This window comes from Xenopus tropicalis, chromosome 7 (assembly GCF_000004195.4).
Source record: "Xenopus tropicalis strain Nigerian chromosome 7, UCB_Xtro_10.0, whole genome shotgun sequence".
Taxonomy (NCBI): Eukaryota; Metazoa; Chordata; class Amphibia; order Anura; family Pipidae; genus Xenopus; species Xenopus tropicalis.
The window spans coordinates 112941854-112962061 of record NC_030683.2 but is presented as its reverse complement, the minus strand read 5'-3'; the positions used below and the strand labels follow the sequence as shown (position 1 = coordinate 112962061).

The following is a 20208-nucleotide window of genomic DNA, read 5'->3' as shown; positions in this document are numbered from 1 at the left end:
TTTTAAAAGTATAACACAAAATCCTATACTACAGGCCATAGAGCTCTAAGGCCGGTGATGGAATGACCCACGTTCTCATGGTGATTTATTCCTGGTGTCATAATACATTTTAGTGAAGCCACATGTCTTGCTTTGTCATTTTTTTAGATGAAGTTCCAACATGTCCAGAAGGTGAAGTATTTTCTGACTGTTTGATGGGATCTGGAAAGTCTTGTGAGCCAAGCTGCCAAAACATGGCAGTCATCGACCAAGTATGTCCTCTTGAGTGTGAGGCGGGCTGCATCTGCAAATATGGGTAAGCTTTCCAAAGCAATCCAAGGGCAGCATTTAACAATGTGTGTAAAACATGATGTGCATATACATTTTAGAAAAAGTGGTGTACGCGTCTCCTTATGTACCTAGGTTCCCCTAAAACTCTACAAAGGATATCTGTGCTTAAGACTAATTCTAATACAGTGACTACTAGAGTTAGAAACACTAAAACTCCAAAAGATCTTGAGATCTTGGTTGGCGGACTGCTTATTAAAGTTATAGAACTCACTAGGGGGTGGCTAGCGGCAAAGTGGCAATGGCATCATTATAGTCTCCATATCGCAAACAGCAGACCAGTAGTAGGCAACATTCTTATTAGTTGCTATGGGATATTAAACCTGGTGAAAACTTTAGTACTTGCATTACACTGCCCATGAGAAGGAACTATGATTATTCCAGGTCATTGCTATTCATGGGGTTTGTGTATCCATAGCTTTGCACATTTCCAGTCATTCCATTCATTTCAGTAGTTCAGATAAGTGGTAGTTAAGCATTTTAGATGCTCACCACATACCTAGTACATACCAGTGCAATGTAACACAAGTTGCAAAGTTTGCTTAGGGTTGGTAACCCTGAGCAACCAATCAGATATTATTTTGTAAACACCTGAGCAGTAAATGCCATCAGGTTATTAGTTGCTATAAGTCATTTGACCTGTATCAAACATTTTACTTTTAATTCAGTTGTTGTCATATTGTTGTCAACATAGACAGATATTGGGGAACAATCGTAATACAGAACATTAAACTGGCACATTAAGATCAGAAGTTATGAAAATATAACTTTTCTCCTGTCATGCTATAGGACGTTGAGGAGCAATGATGGAAGCTGCGTCCCACTGCAGGAATGTCCATGTGTGCACGGAGAAGATGTTTATAACCCTGGAGAGACACTGGCACAAGACTGCAACACTTGGTGAGCACCTTATACACATTATACATTAAGTAACTATTAGAGATGTAGTTGTGAGCAATATTAATTCTTCTACAACCCTGTTTCCATCACTAGCACCTGCAAAGATGGCAAGTTCTCCTGCACCAATAACGCCTGCAACGTAGTGTGTAATGCCTACGCTGGGGGTCAGTTCTTCCTCTTCGATAACATCTGGAAAACCTTCAACACAGGCAACTGCCAGATCATTCTAGTTGAAGTAAGTTTTTCTTTTTACAACCTGCAAGCATAAGGTTAAATAGATGTCACTGTTTCTCTTACAAATGCATCCTTTCTGTTTCTCTTTTGGCTTCTTAGTCTCAAGATGGACAAGTCCCGAAGTTTAGAGTCGTAATGCAAAACACACAAACAGAAAATCTTGGTGGAGCTTTGGCCACCAAGAAGCTCTTCATCACATTTGGAGGAGCATATGTCGAGTTGAGCGACTCAGATCCTTACTTGGTAAATAGAAATCTAGGTCAATTATTTATAGGTCAATTATTATTGGTTGTTTAAATGCATTCTTCATACATTATCCATGTGTCCTGTCTCAAGGCTCAAGAACCGGGAAGTACAACCCAAGTAAGAGTATATCGCTCTGGATTCTATGTCGTTGCCCATTTTCTGGATGGTCTTGCAGTTTACTATGATCAGCACTTAGATGTTATTGTTCAGCTCCAGCCTCAACTACAGGTGAGATGATCTGTAACATTTTTTTGGAAACATAGACTTCAAGGCTAAAGTATATACAGCTATAGGACTTGTTATCCAGAATGGTCGGGACCAAGGGTATTCCGGATAAGGGGTCTTTCCATAATTTGGATCTCCACACCTACTAAAAAATTAATTAAACATTAATTAAACTCAATAGGATTGTTTTGCATCCAATAAAGATTAATTATATCTTAGTTGGGATCAAGTACAGGTACTGTTTTATTATTACAGAGAAAAGGGAATCATTTAACCATTAAATAAACCCAATAGGGCTGTTCTGCCCCAATAAGGGGTAATTATATCTTAGTTGGGATCAAGTACAGGTACTGTTTTATTATTACAGAGAAAAGGGAATCATTTAACCATTAAATAAACCCAATAGGGCTGTTCTGCCCCCAATAAGGGGTAATTATATCTTAGTTGGGATCAAGTACAGGTACTGTTTTATTATTACAGAGAAAAGGGAATCATTTAACCATGAAATAAACCCCATAGGACTGTTCTGCCCCCAATAAGGGGTAATTATATCTTAGTTGGGATCAATTATAAGGTACTGTTTTATTACTACAGAGAAAAAAAAATCAGTTTTAAAATTCTGAATTATTTAATTAAAATGGAGTCTATGGGAGATGGGCTTTCCGTAATTCAGAGCTTTCTGGATAACGGGTTTCCGGATAAGGGATCTCATACCTGTATATAATTAATTATAGGGTTCCCATTTTTTCATGTATGTACCAATGCAACAGCAAAGGTTATAATAGCATTAAGTAGAAGTTTTTGACACCAAAAAGCAATGTCACAGCGCTGGTAAATATGTTGTATGTTTAACTGAAGATCAGATTCAATGCCTTCATTGAATACATAACAATTAGATATATTTGGGAAGGGTACAGCATTTCAAAGGCTAGAAAAAGTCACTTTGGTGGGAAACAATCTTCATCAATGGATAATTTATCATTATTTAATTATGTGACTAGGCAAAGAAGTTGGGATTTTATAGGAAGTAACAAAAAAAGTATTTTGGGAAAATACATGAAGCCATACACGTATTTATTTTTCCCATTCAGGGCAAGGTCCAGGGTATGTGTGGTGATGCTGACCAGTCAACAACTTATGAACTGGCTATTAGCAACATGGCACAGTATGGAGCTCAGTTCATCATTGGCAAGGTAAGTAAATATTTACCAGTTTAATTGTAATGACCCAATTAACGTCCTAAAATTGTTATGTTGACATGAATTCTCCTTATTTTCAGTGTGATTCCCCAGATGTACCCCAACCTCCTCCACCTGATAACAAGCATTACACAGAGAAACGCTGCAGTCAGCTGTTCAATGAGGACTTTGCTGAATGTCACATCGCGGTAATTATTATTTTTTTTGCCAGGCATTTAAATTTGGTTTGGGACCCAATGCCATAGTTGGGTCAAGAATACATACACGTTGCCTGTTAGTTTTTAAGACCCTGTCTTTGTAACAGGTCCCTGTACAGCCATATTACACAGCTTGTGTAGAAGAGACTGAGGCCTGCAGAGAAGGAGAAAGCTGTCTGTGCTTCTGTACATCCCTTGCTGCTTATGCCCGAGCCTGCTGCCGTAAAGGCATCACTCTTGACTGGAGAAACCCCGACACCTGCTGTGAGGATTTTTATTGTTTAGTGTTATGGTTTATGGATGGTAGCATTTGACTTAAATCTAACAAGTTATTCTTTCTTTTTCCCCTTTACTAGCTTCCCCTTGTGAATACTACAACAGAGGTAAGCATAATAAACACGCTATAGAATAGGAACTGAAAGCTTGTTTAGCAAGCCCAATGGTACTCTGGGGCCCAGGACTCTAGCATAGGGGCTCTATGTTATATACGTCCCCCTGTGTATAAGCCTTGTTAACATTAAAGAGTTTTCAGAATCTGAAAAGTAAATATACAGTACTAGCTGATTTCTTTTCAAAAATTTGTTACTATGGGTTGGTAGATTGGGTATTAGGTAGCTCCTATGTTGACTGCCAGCCTACAGGAGGCTCTGCTTGGCAATTACACTGGTTTTTAAGCAATCAAAACTTGCCACCTAACCAGAAATTCAAAAATAAGCACCCGCTTTGAGACCACTGGTAGCAACATCCAAGGGGTTGGGGAGCAACATGTTGCTCAGAAGCCACTGGTTGGTGATCACTGATGTAGAGTATGTATCTTTGGTTTGGACCAGGTTATGGTTACTACTATCTCTTTGTTCTCTTAGATGCTGGAGATGGACCATATCGCTTAGTCATGGTCAATGGTCAGACCTTGATGGCAGATTATGACACCCAGTCTGTGTCACTGACCCCTAAGGATACACCAGGAAATGTCAAAGTCAGCTTCATGGTCACCCCAAGTCTCTACAAGGACCCACAGTGTAAGTTGTTAATCTGCCTAATAACTTGGTTGCATCAAGGACCTCCAAAACACATAGTATTCCCACTAAATGGTCCAAAGGTTTTTACTTTAATTATCTATTTCTTGTCAGAGATTCTCTTAGCCTGCCTTGCACTGATGAATTCAATGCCCATAGTCTAACTCCATCTTGACTTTAGTCTTTTATAAACTGGTTTTCCTCAATAAGGACATCATCCTATCCAATCCTGATCAAGTGGCTATCTGTAATTTGGAAAGTAGCAACAGCTGTAGAGGAGGGTTTTGACCACCTAATGACTACAGTTGCAAAACACTGCATCTGACATTATCCCACCAGATTATGAATTAACAGTAGAAATAACACTGACATGGCAAATATTCTTTGAATTCAGCAGCTTATGGTTTACACTTCTTTATCCATTTATAGATGGCAGAAAGTTAATCTCCTTGGAATCTGCTCTGCACCGCAACTTCTTCATCGTTCAGAATGCAGATGGCACCCTAGGCTTAAAGAAGTGGCAGCCAAGTGCCAGCTTTCGTACACAGGCCACTTTTATCCTGAGAGAAGGTCGCTGGATCAATGGCTACAGCACCCTTGAATCCTATTCCTCCAGGGGCCAATATCTCTCTTTTGACAGCAATAATGATAATCTGGTGATGACCAGGGTAAAATCTGCTAACATGCTGGCAATGAATTTCAAGCTTACAGGTGGGTGCATGGGAGAAATGAAGGCACGGAATCATGTACAATGGTCTAATTGTTCCTTCTAATAAACAAGACCAACAGCATGAGTCAGTTGTTTGCAGCAGAAAAAAAAGTGTTGAAACTCACTGATACAAACATAAATATCATAAAAACTACAAGAAGATAAACATACTTACCTAAATATACCACAACCTGTTAGATTTAAGTAATCATTGCAATTTAGTTAGTCAGGTAATTAAATCAGAATTATTATGATCAATCATTTAGAAAAGTGCATTTGATCGCTACTGATCCCATTTAACTGTTCCTTTAGCCAATGTTTTTAAACAGGTTGAGCCCCATATATAACACATATTTAGATGACCACTGTTTTGTAACCTTCATGCTCTTGTCTCTCCAGAGGAAAACTTTGGATTACCATCATTCTCTATCTGCACCTGGAAGTACAGATCCTGTGGCCCTCCTTGCATCCCAACATGCCAAGATCCTCAGGCAACGCAGTGCACCCTAACTCTTCCGTAAGTAGCATTAATAATTGCTCCACTTCTCATAAGCAGACTGATCCCTCAGGACTCCATTGAACATTTTTTGGGAGTTGTGGTTTGGCAAGATTTGGAAAGCCACAGACTGAAGAAGGCTGATGTAGAGAAGGAATGTTCTATGCAGATTATCTAATTTTTTGTTGGCTTTTTTTATTTATAGAGTGGAGGGTTGCTACCCTATTTGTGCCCCAGGAATGGTGTTTGATGAAGTTACCCATCGTTGTGTGAATAAAGATGACTGTAAGTTCCTATTATTCAGCTCTTGCAGCACTCAAATAAAACATTTTAACCTCATTGTAAGGCAAGTTTCTTGCACATCACTTACCTCTTTGTTGAAAGCCTGACTTAAAAAGAACCCCCTTTTCCATCACCCTGAGAAGATATATATTATGCACTTAGACAAGTCACTTTAAATGACCTGTCAACTTGTTTTGTTATATAAATTGTATCCCATTGTTAAAAAATGAGATCTGGCCACTAATCCTAGTGATCTGATTCCAGGCGTACCAACTCCTACAGTACCACCAACACCAGTGCCACCAACACCAACTCAGGTAATTATCTTACTGAATTATGGACTTCTACAAATCCATCACACTTGAATAGAGCAGTTAATTATGGTGGGATTAACACTAAGGGGCTGATTTACTTACCCACGAACGGGTCGAATGGAGTCCGATTGCGTTTTTTTCGTAATGATCGGTATTTTGCGATTTTTTCGTATGTTTTGCGATTTTTTCGGATTCTTTACGAATTTTTCGTTACCAATACGATTTTTGCGTAAAAACGCGAGTTTTCCTATCCATTACGAAAGTTGCGTAAAAAGTTGCGCATTTTTCGTAGCGTTAAAACTTTTAACTTTTAAAGTTTTAACGCTACGAAAAATGCGCAACTTTTTACGCAACTTTCGTAATGGATACGAAAAACTCGCGTTTTTACGCAAAAATCGTATTGGTAACGAAAAATTCGTACAGAATCCGAAAAAATCGCAAAACATACGAAAAAGTCGCAAAATGTTCGTTTTCAAGTCGGAACTTTTCCAATTCGGGTCGGATTCGTGGGTTAGTAAATCAGCCCCTAAGTCTGAACCAGGCTTGTCCAAACTGCCCAGTGGATTTTGTACATACAATGGCCAGTCAGATATCTCCCTGGTCAGATATTGCCCAGATGTTCTGTATTAATACTTTAATATATTAAGATGCTGTAGATACAGTCTATTTGGCCAAAACTGATATTGTGTGTATACATTACAGAAACCGTGCACCGGTGTGACTTGTGTAGAAATGAATTGCAAGGTTGGAGAAAAAAGAGTGGAAATTGCGACAACAGATCCCTGCTGCCCACGTTATAAATGCGGTAAGTAATGGCTCATATATATGTTTAGGTTAGGTTGGTCAGTCTCTGCACAGATATGTAGATATTAGCCCCCTTTGATAGCTATTTTGTATTACAATTTACTAGAAACAATTACTATTGTGTGGTGTTATTTATATTCTATATTGGACTTATTATTGTATATGTTTTTTCAGAGGTCATTCCTACTACCCCATCACCACCAACATCACCGGTAAGGATCTTCAGTAGTATTAAAGTCTTTATCACATATTGTTTATACAGGTATGAGATCTGTTATCCAGAAACCCGTTATCCAGAAAGTTCTGAATTACGAAAAGGCCATCTTCCGTAGAATCCATTTTAAGCAAATAATTATAATTTTTAAAAATGGTTTCCTTTTTCCCTGTAATAATAAAACAGTACCTTGTTCTTGATCCCAACTAAAATATAATTAATTGTTATTGGAGGCAAAACAATCCTATTGGGTTTATTTAATGGTTATTAATTAATTTTTTAGTGAATAGACCCCTTATCTGGAAAATCCCAGAGCATTCTGGATAATAGGTCCCATACCTGTAATATAGATCAAGGATTCCACCCTTGTTTAACTTGTGAGCAAAAAGTATTGGTGAGTCACACAAGCATTAAAAAAATGTCCTTGAGAATGCCACATAAGGGCTGTGATTGGCTATTTGGTAGCCCCATGTGGACTGCTGGCCTGCAGGAGGATCTGCTTGGAGTAAATCTATTTCTATGCTTCCAAAACTTGCCTCCAAGCCAGAAATTTAAAAATGGGCACCGGGAGCAACATCCAATTGGGTGGTGAGCAACATATTTCTCACAAGCCACTGGTTGGGATCGCTGATATAGACCATCCAGTGATCCCCCACACAACTGCACTATATAACACTATTGCTACTTGGTATAACAAGGACCACAGAACAAGTCATGTCAGTCTGGTTTGGTGGCCAGTTAAAGCTCCGATCATTTAGCCAACACCTTTACATAAAAATATACTCCAACATGTAAACATGACTTTTTTGATGGATGTAGCCCTAAGCACCCATTCCATCCATGATTTGTTATGTGTATTGTCTTCCAGTTATTTCTTTTTATCATGCATGAATAGGAATATGCTTATTGTCTTCTCTTGCTCGGGAATAGAGGATGGAACTAAACAAATATTATCGTACAATATAAGGTGCTGGACTTTGTATAACACTGTTATCTGTGCCCTTTCACAGAATCCATGTAGAGGTGTAACATGTAACGTTCCAAAGTGCAATACAGAACAACAGCTTGTACAAGTTACATCTACAGACCCTTGCTGCCCAAAATACACTTGTCGTAAGTATTACAATAATGTATTTAATTACACCAATCATGTAGCAGATTTAGGGCAGATGTGGCTTTTGCCCTGAGCCGTCAACAACTGCCACCTTTTGCAGGAGATGTCTTAGTTTATTAGAAATAGAACATTAGTCATTTATGAAATAACTATTACTTGTTTTAATTGTTTCTTTATAATAACCAGCTTTTGTGGGATGTCCACAGACTGCTTGTGGGTACAGGTTGGTCTTAATAGTCCTTTCCACCCTCCTACTATAACCACCATTTCTAACTTGGGATTTGTGTAGAAAATATGCATGCACTGAGCATTTTGCTTATATATTTACAAAATAGAATAGATGAACCTCTTTTTGTTTGGTATCTGCAGATTAACAACTTCTCTAGTTCACAGTATTTAATCATGTCTTGGTTCTGCATCTACTTACAGAGTGCCTGACTACATGCAGCCCTCCCCCTGTTTGTAGCAATGGAAGACCACCCATAGAAAATTTCGACCCAACTTCTCAGTGTTGTGCCAAATATGAATGCCGTAAGTACCCATGTTATTAATAAGGCAGCAAGGTAGGCACTATGTCCTTACAGGCTGATTGATCAGACAGACATACATATATCCAGAGGTAGATCATTCATCTGTACGATGATAAGCCTGACAGGCCCTGTTTCAGACCTGCACTTGTGCTCTCACTTTGAAAAAGGCATTGGCCACATTTTGCAGTGGCTTCTTTAACACCAAAAGCAAATTTTGTGCCAGATATGGATTTTGAGAACAAAGTCATTGTATGGTTTTTCAGCAAGAGAGATTACAACAATATTAATTAAAATGCTAAAATATAATCAGGAAATATGTTGTGATGGCGGATTCTGTTAATGCCTATAAGAGGGGATTGGATGAGTCCTTGAACAAGCACAGTATCCAAGGCTATTGTGATACCAATATGTGAGTGTATAGATAGGTCAGTATAAGTGTGTGTATATGTGCACTGGGGGTTTATTTGGAGGAGTTGAACTTGATGGACTTTTCCAATCCAACTTAACTATGTAACTATGTAACAGAAGGAAAACTCTATTGCCCTCTGTTTAGGACATTCACTATAAAAAGACCTAGTTCCTCTGTATTTGCGTTTATGTTATTCCAGGGAATTGCATGATTGATTGCTTGACTGTTTTTGTTTTCACTTACAGTTCCAGAGACAACTACACCTGCACCAAGGACAACAACTCCGGTAAGAAATTATCAAAACCTCATACTAGGGTTTATGCCAATTCCTGCTTGATCCAAGAGATGGAGAAGATTACACTTGTTTATTGAATAGACCATTTTATTATGATGGTTGGTGGATATCAGCAATACACCATATACTGTATTAGTTATGGACATCCACTAAGCTGCAGTGTCACGTCGGTCAACTTGATGTTGACTATTATATATATATATTATAGATATGGTCAATATAAAAATGTTAGTAATAGTCAAAAAGCCAATATCAAACTGCAATCTCAACGGTAAGCAGATATTACACATTTTAAGGCATCAATGAATTCTCTTAATTACAGGGGCAATGTAAGGGTGTGACATGTGAAATAGTGACATGTGCAGAGGGTGAAGATAAGGTGGCCATTGTCTCAACTGATCCATGCTGTTCCCGCTATGTGTGTGGTAAGATCTAAAGTAATGTATTTCCTGTTCTCTTCCTGTTCATTCAGAAGAAGGCACATAAAGGCAGCCAACCAAATTTCCCTTTATTATAACATAAATTAATAAAGCACCAACAAATTTCACAGCACTGTACAATATAGTGATGTATGCACTGAACATATATATTGACATACAAAAACCACCTATAGCAGATAAATGGGGTAAACAGGGCCCTGCCTAATAAAAAATGTAGTCTGTAAGGGTGCCTATAGCCCTTCCAGAAGGAACTGTGTACTCATTCAGCCTACACTCCTCTTGGAAAAGCTCTATCTCATTTCATCTAATGATGGACCTCTGTATTGATACTTTTTTTTCTGGATCATAGCTGGGGGGGGGGGGGTAGGGGCTACATCTACTCCTGTGCCCTACTGGGACAGACAATTATGGAGAACTCTGTTGATATCAGCAACTTCCACTCAGTGTAGGAAATATAACTAATTGGTAAAGTTGCTATTACTGCTCCCATTGGGGGACCCTTACCATTTCCCACAGCTGAAGTGACCTGCAGACCCACTGTGAATTCTTTTAGCTAGGTGCTTCTTCTGTACAAGGCGTTATTATGTTTACATTTTAAAAATCACTGTTCTTTGTTCACAGTTTCATCAACAACCCCAACTCCAATTAAACCTACAACACCGGTAAGGACCATATGATGAAGGCCAAAGATAGCTTTCAAATATGACTATTATTAGTACTGTTAATAACACCTGCAAACCTATATCAATGGTTTTACCTTTTCATAACAGGAATCATGCACAAAGGTGAAATGTCAAGTGGTGACCTGCTCTGTGGGAGAAACAAAGACAGAGGTTCCTTCAGCAGATCCTTGCTGTCCAAGATATAAGTGTTGTAAGTTTTTGTATATAAATGTTTGAACTATTACCTTTCCAACCCTTCAGGAAGGTCTTCAAGCTCTTTTGATAGGAAGTTCATTCAGATTCCAGTTACCAATTGCCTTCAAAATAAATGTGCTAGATAGAAATGCAAGTCTCCTCTGGTTGAAGCTAGAACTTGGTTATGTTCGGTTGCTTTTTATGGTTCATCTAATTCCTATAGACATATCTGCACTGTTATAAATGGTTCTGTCAAATAATTCTGTGTTTGTGTCATTGACTTTCTATTTGTTATCTCTTTGTCACAGATCAAGAGCCAACTACAACCTTAGCTACAACTCCGGTAAGATTCTACCAATCTCTCCCATAAATTTAGTCCCCCAAACACTTGTTCAGTAGCAGCAGAGAAACTTATAGATATTTTGGTAACTGCTAGTGAAACTGTTTTTATGCACAGTTTATGGCAGCAAATACAATAACTTCATTTGTTTTGTTGGGATAATGAGTTTATGTATGCTGGTGTCTAATTGCATTAGTTCTATTAAATATAGATGTGGCCTGCTGGAACTGTTAGCATTTTGAATAGGTGTAATGTATTTTAATATCCTAATACTATGGACACAATATATTTAAAGACTTATCACATCATTTTTTTCATTATAGGAACTATGCAAGTATGTGACATGTTCAACAGTGACTTGTGCAGATGGAGAAACTGAGATGGAAGTTCCTTCAGCAGATCCCTGCTGCCCACGTTACACGTGTGGTAAGTTCTAACTTGAGTTGCTATCTGAATACAACCTGCCCCACATGAAGTGATCCTACAAAAACAGGTATGGGACCCATTATCCAGAATGCTCGGGACCAAGTGTATTCCAGATAAGGGGTCTTTCCGTAATTTGGATCTCCATACCTTAAGTCTACTAAAAAATCATTTAACCATTAAATAAACCCAATAGGGCTGTTCTGCCCCCAATAAGGGGTAATTATATCTTAGTTGGGATCAAGTACAGGTACTGTTTTATTATTACAGAGAAAAGGGAATCATTTAACCATTAAATAAACCCAGTAGGGCTGTTCTGCCCCAATAAGGGGTAATTATATCTTAGTTGGGATCAAGTACAGGTACTGTTTTATTATTACAGAGAAAAGGGAATCATTTAACCATTAAATAAACCCAGTAGGGCTGTTCTGCCCCAATAAGGGGTAATTATATCTTAGTTGGGATCAAGTACAGGTACTCTTTTATTATTACAGAGAAAAGGGAATCATTTAACCATGAAATAAACCCAATAGGGCTGTTATGCCCCCAATAAGGGGTAATTATATCTTAGTTGGGATCAAGTACAGGTACTGTTTTATTATTACAGAGAAAAGGGAATCAGTTTTAAAATTCTGAATTATTGATTAAAATGGAGTCTATGGGAGACAGGCTTTCTGTAATTCGGAGCTTTCTGAATAATGGGTTTCCAGATAAGGGATCCCATACCTGTACTGACATTAGCTTATCATAAAACATATCATAAATGCTGTGAATAATAATAACTTGGCTTTTATATTTCTCTTACTTTACAGTTCCAGAAACAACTGTTGCACCTACACCAGAGGTAAGGTTCCACCAATAGTTTGCAATGTCTGGAAACCCTGAGGGCTTCACTTACTGAGATGTGGCAAGTCTTGCAATACCACTGTATTCTATGGACTTTTAGAATGGCAAAAAAAAAATAACATATTCAATTGTTTTCGTTGCAGGAGCCCTGCCGTCATGTGACTTGTTCAGATGTGACATGTGCAGTTGGAGAAATTAAGACAGAAGTTCCTTCCGCAGATCCCTGCTGTGCACGTTATGTGTGTGGTAAGTTTAAAAATAGGCTTTTACCTTTAATTAAGCGATGCCTTAAATGAATGGCAGTGATCCCCATGCAAGCGCCTCATGTGTCTACTCCTACTGTTCATTCCATCTTATGATTAAACATGAAAGTGATGGTTACAGTTGACAGTTCTTCTCTACCCAGGGTTAATGCTCTTACAGGAGAAGGGAAGGTAAAAACTAAGTAAGCTTTATACAGCCATAAGCACTTACAGGACTTACAGAGTCCTCTATCAAAAGAAACACAGGATTTCTTGTCTCCTTTTGTGTAAACATGTTCTTGGGTATCAGACTTCTTCTCTCGGAAAAATCCTTCATTCCTAGAGCCAGAGTCTGCACAGCTCTCTCCTGCTCCTCCCTCCCACAATATTTCTAAGAACTCCCACCCCCCTCCCTTACTTAAAATGGCAGCTGCAATCTTAAACAAACAGAGAAAGCTTCTAGGGTTGATTACTTAGGTATGGTAATGCTTTCTGCAGAATAAATATAGTGTTCTAGGTGGCACTAATGTGGCGAATCTATTGGCAGTAAAATGCCAAAATGACTTTCCTTCTCCTTTAATTAAGGATGCTCATAAGTCTGTAAGAGCTTTTCTTGTGTTGGGCGAACAACAAATATAATGTGGGAAATACACATATAACTTTAATTACATGGACAGTAGCGTGTAAAAGGTTCTGATGCTGTTATTGTAAATTCATTTTATTTACCCTTCATTTTTTTTCTTTTTACAGCTCCACTGCCAAGCACAACTCCACTGCCGGTAAGCTGCCACCATCTCCATCTAATGTGACCTGAGCCAGACGCATAAAACCATGCCAAAAAAACTCAATCTGACAAAATTCACATTCTACAATTTATTTTTCATGGACCTGTAGAGTTTATTTCCAAAAAGTTGAATTTAAAGATAAGCTGCTGAATATTTTTATTCAAACGTTCACATTTTATTTCAACTTGAATTCAAGCTGAATTCGAAAATAAATGCGAGTGTGTAGTTTTGCTGCAAAATAAACTTCTATATAACTTTTTATACTTTTCATTGCAGGAGCCATGCCAGCATGTGACATGTGAAGATGTGACATGTGCAGATGGAGAAACTAAGATGGAAGGTCCCCAAATAGACCCCTGTTGTGCACGCTTTGTGTGTGGTAAGTTCTAAAATAGAAATATATTTCAGTTATAAGATTTATAAAGGCATATTATTATTGGCAGTTCAATAAAATGTTATGATTGTTGACAATATTTCAATATGTCAGTATGGAGGGAAAAAGACATAAATATAAAGTTGCCCATTGGGTGTCCCCTAAACCTTGCCACCAACTGCACTATGGTAAAATTCAGGTCTGAACTGAGATTTCATATAAGCCCTGACATTTTAAGTACACAGAGGCCCAAACAGCCCCCTACCAGCCCAATAAATAGTGACTGTCTATGGCATCTTACAGCAGCCAGAATGTACAGATTGCCAGTCTGGGCCTGAGACACCATATAGAAATGTATATGGATTTTTTCACTGAAATATAGTAACAACAATGGTATAAACATGAGAAAATAGAATAATTTGTATCAGCCTTGTTATTGTAAATAAATGTTAAAGTCAATTGTCTTCTCATTACAGTTCCAGCGTCATCTACAACCCCACAACCGGTAAGGTGCCACCAAGCATTCACAATACATGACAATTATGTTTTACCTAACCAAAAGCATAAAAGCAAAACACATCCTCATCCTATGTAACTGCAAACCATTTTTGTGAATTGTTTATATGTACATGTTAACTGTTCTGTCTTTTGTACCCCTCTAATCTGTAAAGTGCTGCGTAAATTGATGGCGCTATATAAATAATAATAATAATAATATTCACAAAATTCATGGAAATTTAGACTCAGACTTTTAGACATAATATAAAAGCTAGTTCTATTAGTCCCCTTTTCCATTAATTTAGTGCACACACAAGCCCAGTCCCATGAACTCAATATAGTTTTATTTGAAGACAACATTGTAATTTTTCATTATAGGAACTATGCAAGTATGTGACATGTGCAACGGTGACTTGTGCGGATGGGGAAACTGAGATGGAAGTTCCTTCACCAGATCCCTGCTGCCCACGTTACACTTGTGGTAAGTTCCAAGTTGAGACCATTTTGGATATGACCTGGAGCAGCTGAAGTGATCCTGCAAGAAAATTGTTAATAATAATTTGCCTCTTGTGGATCTCACCTTGTAGATCTATCCTTAGTTTAATAAGGATTGTAAGATCAAATGTGGCAGGGACTTACTGTATGAGAATGAAGAATATTAATTTTTATTTTTCTCTGACTTTACAGTTCCAGGAACAACTATACCGACACCAGAGGTAAGGTTCCACCAACAATTTGATATTTGTAGAAATTTTGAAAGTTTCACTTTTTCAGAAGGCTACAGTAGATTACATATGATTATACTTAATAAAGGTTCACTTTAAAACATCCATCAGTTAAAGACAAATTCTATTAGTCACATTTAGCATTTTGATGGAGTAGAGAAGCAAATTCTTTGTATATGTGTTGATTAGACTAATATTTATTCACTGCTTATAAAGTGCATACATTAGGGGGCACATTTACTAACCCACGAACGGGTCGAAATGAGTCCGATTGCGTTTTTTTCGTAATGATCGGTATTTTGCGTTTTTTTCATATTTTTTGCGATTTTCTTTTGGCTACGAAAAACTCACGTTTTTACGCAAAAATCGTATTGGTAACGAAAAATTGTAAAGAAGCCGAAAAAATCGCAACAAATACGAAAAAGTCGCAAAATGTTCGTTTTCAAGTCGGAACTTTTCCAATTCGGGTCGGATTCGTGGGTTAGTAAATCAGCCCCAAAGTGTATGTATACTCCCACAGTAGATTCTTGACAAATTGCCTTTGAAATATCTGTTAGACAATTGAATAAGTAGGATTTTTATCAGCAGAATTATCAACTTTAACACACCAGTCAAATAAATTCCGGGTTAGAGAGCAGAGTAAGTCAGGATAACTGCCTCATTGCACAGCATTAATTGTATTGGCTGCCACTTCTGTAATGAGTTACAAAAATACCTATAACAATTTGTATTTTATGGTCTTCCACAAAAGTGAAAGGGTAACATTACATATTGAATTGTATTCATTGTAGGAACCATGCAGTCATGTGACATGTACAGACGTGACCTGCGCCGCTGGAGAAACTAGGACAGAAGCTCCTTCAGCAGATCCGTGCTGCAGCCGCTTTGTGTGCGGTAGGTTTAAACATGAAGATATTTAAGTTCTTACCTTTAATTCAGTGATGTGCTGGATTGACCGACCCTGTTCTCCATGCATGTGCCTCATGTTTCCTTTCTACTGTTCATCCCATCTTATAAATAAACATGAAAGAGAAATTATAGTAGGGTCATCCTACAGATATGTTTTAAGCCCATATTCAAACACTAAACCCCGAGCTTTTTCATTCAGCTCTAGACTCTTTTACTAGTTTCGTTTGGTAGAACGATCCCCAACTAATGTGTTTTGTGCACTGCTGGCCATCTATGGCTTCTAATCAAATACATGAAAGGAATCCCTGCCCTCAACCAGTGCCATGTGGCCATCTTACCTGCCTTTCCCAGTCATCCCTATCATAGACCTAAGACTTGCGTCTGTGCAGTAGAGTAAAAAAAAAAGTCTTGGGGATTTCTGGTGGTTTTAGTGTAAACACATTTTGTTCACCCACAATTGTTTGTTTTTTACAGTTCCACTGCCAACTACAACTAAACTACCGGTAAGTTTCCACTATTTCCTTCCAATGTGACCTGTTTTTGTGGTTTTTGTCTTGATGGAATGTTACATGTCAAGTAGTAAATGCATTAAACTGTTTTCTAGGCAGCTGCAAATGGCGGCTACTCACTATATATAACTTTATATCCTTTTCATTGCAGGAGCCATGCCAGTATGTGACATGTCCAGACGTGACATGCGCGGATGGAGAAACTAAGATGGAAGGTCCCAAAATAGACCCCTGCTGCGACCGTTATGTGTGTGGTAAGTTCCAAAATAGAGATATAGTTCAGTTATTTAGGCATATTGTTATTTGCAGTTCAATGAAATGTTATGATTGTTGACAAGAGAGAAAAAGACATAATTATAAAGTTGTCCATTGAGTGTCCCCTAAACACTGCCACCAGCTGCACCATGGTAAAATTCAAACACTGCAGGTCTGAACTGAGAGTTAATATAGGCCCTGGCATTTCAAGTACCCAGAGGCTCAAACAGCCTCCCCCCCCCACCAGTGACTGCCTACGGCATCTTACAGCAGCCCCTCTGGCATTTGCCTGAATCCACAGATTGCCAGTCCAGGCCTGAAATACAATATAGAAATGTATATGGATTTTTTTCACTGAAATATAGTAACAACAATGGTGCAAACATGAGAAAATGGAATGATTTTTATCAAAACAAAGTTCTACAGCCTTGTTATTGTAAATAAATGTTAAGGTCAATTGTTTTCTCATTACAGTTCCAGAGTCATCTACAACCCCACAACCGGTAAGGTGCCACCAAGCATTCACAATACATGACAATTATGTTTTACCTAACCAAAAGCATAAAAAGAAAACACATTCACAAAATTCAGGGAAATTTAGACTCAGACTTTTAGACATAATATAAAAGATAGTACTATTAGTCCCCTTTTCCATTAATTTAGTGCACACACAAGCCCAGTCCCATGAACACAATATATTTTTATTTGAATTACATGGCAATTTTTCATTGTAGGAACTATGCAAGTATGTGACATGTGCAACGGTGACTTGTGCGGATGGAGAAACACAGATGGAAGTTCCTTCAGCAGATCCCTGCTGCCCACGTTACACGTGTGGTAAGTTCCAAGTTGAGACCATTTTTGGATATGACCTGCAGCAGCTAAAGTGATCCTGCAAGAAAATTGTTAATAATAATTTGCCTCTTATTTTCCTTTTACTTTACAGTTCCAGGAACAACTATACCCACACCAGAGGTAAGGCTCCTCTAACGATTTGTAATAGTAATTTTGAAATAGACTTTAATCAAAATTAGACTGATATTCACTTACCTCTTATCCAATCTATACTAGCACAATAGATTCATGACAACCTCTACTCTACAGGGTCAAATATAAATATAATATTAGTTTACTTCTAATGAGATAATTGCCTTTGGATCATCTGTTTCACTATTGGATAGGATGTTTATCAGCAGAATAATCAGCTTTAGCACATCAGTCAAATAAAGTCCAGGATAGAGAGCAGAGTAAGTCAGGATAACTGCCTCATTGCACAGCATTAATTGTATTGGCTGCCACTATAACCATTTGTATTTTATGGACTTCCACAAAAGTGAAAAGAGTAATATTACACATTGAATTGTATTCATTGTAGGAACCATGCAGTCATGTGACATGTACAGACGTGACCTGCGCCGCTGGAGAAACTAGGACAGAAGCTCCTTCAGCAGATCCGTGCTGCAGCCGCTTTGTGTGCGGTAGGTTCAAACATGAAGATATTTAAGTTGTTACCTTTATTTTAGTGATGCCTTGAATTGACCGACCCTGTTCTCCATGCATGTGCCTCATGTTTCCTTTCTACTGTTCATCCCATCTTATAAATAAACATGAAAGAGAAATTATAGTAGGGTCATCCTACAGATATGTTTTAAGCCCATATTCAAACACTAAACCCCGAGATTTTTCATTCAACTCTAGACTCTTTTGCTACTTTCATTGGTAAAACGATCCCCAACTAATGTGTTTTGTGCACTGCTGGCCATCTATGGCTTCTAATCAAACACATGAAAGGAATCCCTGCCCTCAACCAGCGCCATGTGGCCATCTTCCCTGCCTTTCCCAGTCATCCCTATCATAGACCTAAGACTTGCGTCTGTGCAGTAGAGGAAAAAAACTCTTAGGGATTTCTGGTGGTTTTAGTGTAAATACATTTTATTTACCTGCAATTTTTTGTTTTTTACAGTACCACTGCAAACTACAACTGAACTACCGGTAAGTTTCCACCATTTCCTTCCAATGTGACCTGTTTTTGTGGTTTTTGTCTGATGGAATGTTGCATGTCAAGTAGTAAATGCATTAAACTGTTTTCTAGGCAGCTGCAAATGGCGGCTACTCACTATATACAACTTTATATCCTTTTCATTGCAGGAGCCATGCCAGTATGTGACATGTTCAGACGTGACATGCGCGGATGGAGAAACTAAGATGGAAGGTCCCAAAATAGACCCCTGTTGTGCACGTTATGTGTGTGGTAAGTTCTAAAATAGAAAAATATTTCAGTTATAAAATTTATAAAGGCATATTGTTATTTGCAGTTCAATGAAATGTTATGATTGTTGACAATATTTCGGTATGGAGGAAAAAAGACATAATTATAAAGTTGTCCATTGAGTATCCCCTAAACCTTGCCACCAACTGCACCATGGTAAAATTCAAACACCACAGGTCTGAACTGAGAGTTAATATAGGCCGTGGCATTTCAAGTACACAGAGGCCCAAACAGCCCCCATCAACCCAATAAATAGTGACTGTCTATGGCATCTTACAGCAGCCCCTCTGGCATTTGCCTGAATCCACAGATTGCCAGTCCGGGCCTGAAACACTATGTAGAAATGTATATGGATTTTTTTCACTGAAATATAGTAACAACAATGGTGCAAACATGTGAAAATGGAATAATTTTTATCAAAACAAAGTTCTACAGCCTTGTTATTGTAAATAAATGTTAAGGTCAATTGTTTTCTCATTACAGTTCCAGAGTCATCTACAACCCCACAACCGGTAAGGTGCCACCAAGCATTCACAATACATGACAATTTTGTTTTACCTAACCAAAAGCATAAAAAGAAAACACATTCACAAAATTCATGGAAATTTAGACTCAGACTTTTAGACATAATATAAAAGCTAGTTCTATTAGTCCCCTTTTCCATTAATTTAGTGCACACACAAGCCCAGTCCCATGAACACAATACATTTTTATTTGAATTACATGGCAATTTTTCATTGTAGGAACTATGCAAGTATGTGACATGTGCAACGGTGACTTGTGCGGATGGAGAAACACAGATGGAAGTTCCTTCAGCAGATCCCTGCTGCCCACGTTACACGTGTGGTAAGTTCCAAGTTGAGACCATTTTGGATATGACCTGCAGCAGCTGAAGTGATCCTGCAAGAAAATTGTTAATAATAATTTGCCTCTTATTTTCCTTTTACTTTACAGTTCCAGGAACAACTATACCCACACCAGAGGTAAGGTTCCTCTAACGATTTGTAATAGTAATTTTGAAAAAGACTTTAATCAAAATTAGACTAATATTGACTTACCGTATATACTCGAGTATAAGCCGATCCGAATATAAGCCGAGGTACCTAATTTTACCTAAGAAAACTGGAAAAACGTATTGACTCAAGAATAAACCTATAGGGTGGGAAATGCAGCTGCTACTGCTAAGTTTCAATAATCAAAATAAATACCAATAAAATTACATTAAT

The 20208-nt window shown here is 38.0% G+C and overlaps 2 protein-coding genes across 30 annotated transcripts in view; both read left to right on the top strand.

Moving 5' to 3' along the window:
• Positions 1 to 20208, top strand: part of pih1d1 (PIH1 domain containing 1) — a 506577-nt gene that overhangs the window by 238171 nt on the left and 248198 nt on the right. The gene's annotated exons all lie outside the window — the stretch shown is intronic.
• The window catches only part of otogl2 (otogelin-like 2), a 77204-nt gene that overhangs the window by 21706 nt on the left and 35290 nt on the right, over positions 1 to 20208 (top strand). For 22 of the 28 annotated variants that reach the window (XM_031905522.1, XM_031905547.1, XM_031905521.1 and 19 more), the window contains 43 exons: positions 148 to 295; positions 1117 to 1227; positions 1321 to 1462; positions 1561 to 1704; positions 1798 to 1935; positions 3024 to 3125; positions 3212 to 3319; positions 3436 to 3592; positions 3685 to 3711; positions 4192 to 4347; positions 4774 to 5055; positions 5453 to 5570; positions 5755 to 5834; positions 6096 to 6148; positions 6848 to 6950; positions 7124 to 7161; positions 8174 to 8276; positions 8707 to 8808; positions 9462 to 9502; positions 9834 to 9936; positions 10573 to 10613; positions 10722 to 10824; positions 11117 to 11151; positions 11472 to 11574; positions 12384 to 12415; positions 12561 to 12663; positions 13410 to 13438; positions 13721 to 13823; positions 14294 to 14322; positions 14694 to 14796; positions 15003 to 15031; positions 15832 to 15934; positions 16424 to 16452; positions 16610 to 16712; positions 17188 to 17216; positions 17448 to 17550; positions 17660 to 17688; positions 18089 to 18191; positions 18677 to 18705; positions 18862 to 18964; positions 19466 to 19494; positions 19726 to 19828; positions 19937 to 19965. In XM_031905522.1, coding sequence (XP_031761382.1) covers positions 148 to 295; positions 1117 to 1227; positions 1321 to 1462; positions 1561 to 1704; positions 1798 to 1935; positions 3024 to 3125; positions 3212 to 3319; positions 3436 to 3592; positions 3685 to 3711; positions 4192 to 4347; positions 4774 to 5055; positions 5453 to 5570; positions 5755 to 5834; positions 6096 to 6148; positions 6848 to 6950; positions 7124 to 7161; positions 8174 to 8276; positions 8707 to 8808; positions 9462 to 9502; positions 9834 to 9936; positions 10573 to 10613; positions 10722 to 10824; positions 11117 to 11151; positions 11472 to 11574; positions 12384 to 12415; positions 12561 to 12663; positions 13410 to 13438; positions 13721 to 13823; positions 14294 to 14322; positions 14694 to 14796; positions 15003 to 15031; positions 15832 to 15934; positions 16424 to 16452; positions 16610 to 16712; positions 17188 to 17216; positions 17448 to 17550; positions 17660 to 17688; positions 18089 to 18191; positions 18677 to 18705; positions 18862 to 18964; positions 19466 to 19494; positions 19726 to 19828; positions 19937 to 19965 — 3758 coding nt within the window. The remainder of the gene's footprint in view (positions 1 to 147; positions 296 to 1116; positions 1228 to 1320; positions 1463 to 1560; positions 1705 to 1797; positions 1936 to 3023; positions 3126 to 3211; positions 3320 to 3435; positions 3593 to 3684; positions 3712 to 4191; positions 4348 to 4773; positions 5056 to 5452; positions 5571 to 5754; positions 5835 to 6095; positions 6149 to 6847; positions 6951 to 7123; positions 7162 to 8173; positions 8277 to 8706; positions 8809 to 9461; positions 9503 to 9833; positions 9937 to 10572; positions 10614 to 10721; positions 10825 to 11116; positions 11152 to 11471; positions 11575 to 12383; positions 12416 to 12560; positions 12664 to 13409; positions 13439 to 13720; positions 13824 to 14293; positions 14323 to 14693; positions 14797 to 15002; positions 15032 to 15831; positions 15935 to 16423; positions 16453 to 16609; positions 16713 to 17187; positions 17217 to 17447; positions 17551 to 17659; positions 17689 to 18088; positions 18192 to 18676; positions 18706 to 18861; positions 18965 to 19465; positions 19495 to 19725; positions 19829 to 19936; positions 19966 to 20208) is intronic. The other 6 variants (XM_031905545.1, XM_031905543.1, XM_031905537.1 and 3 more) reach the window with 6 other exon arrangements.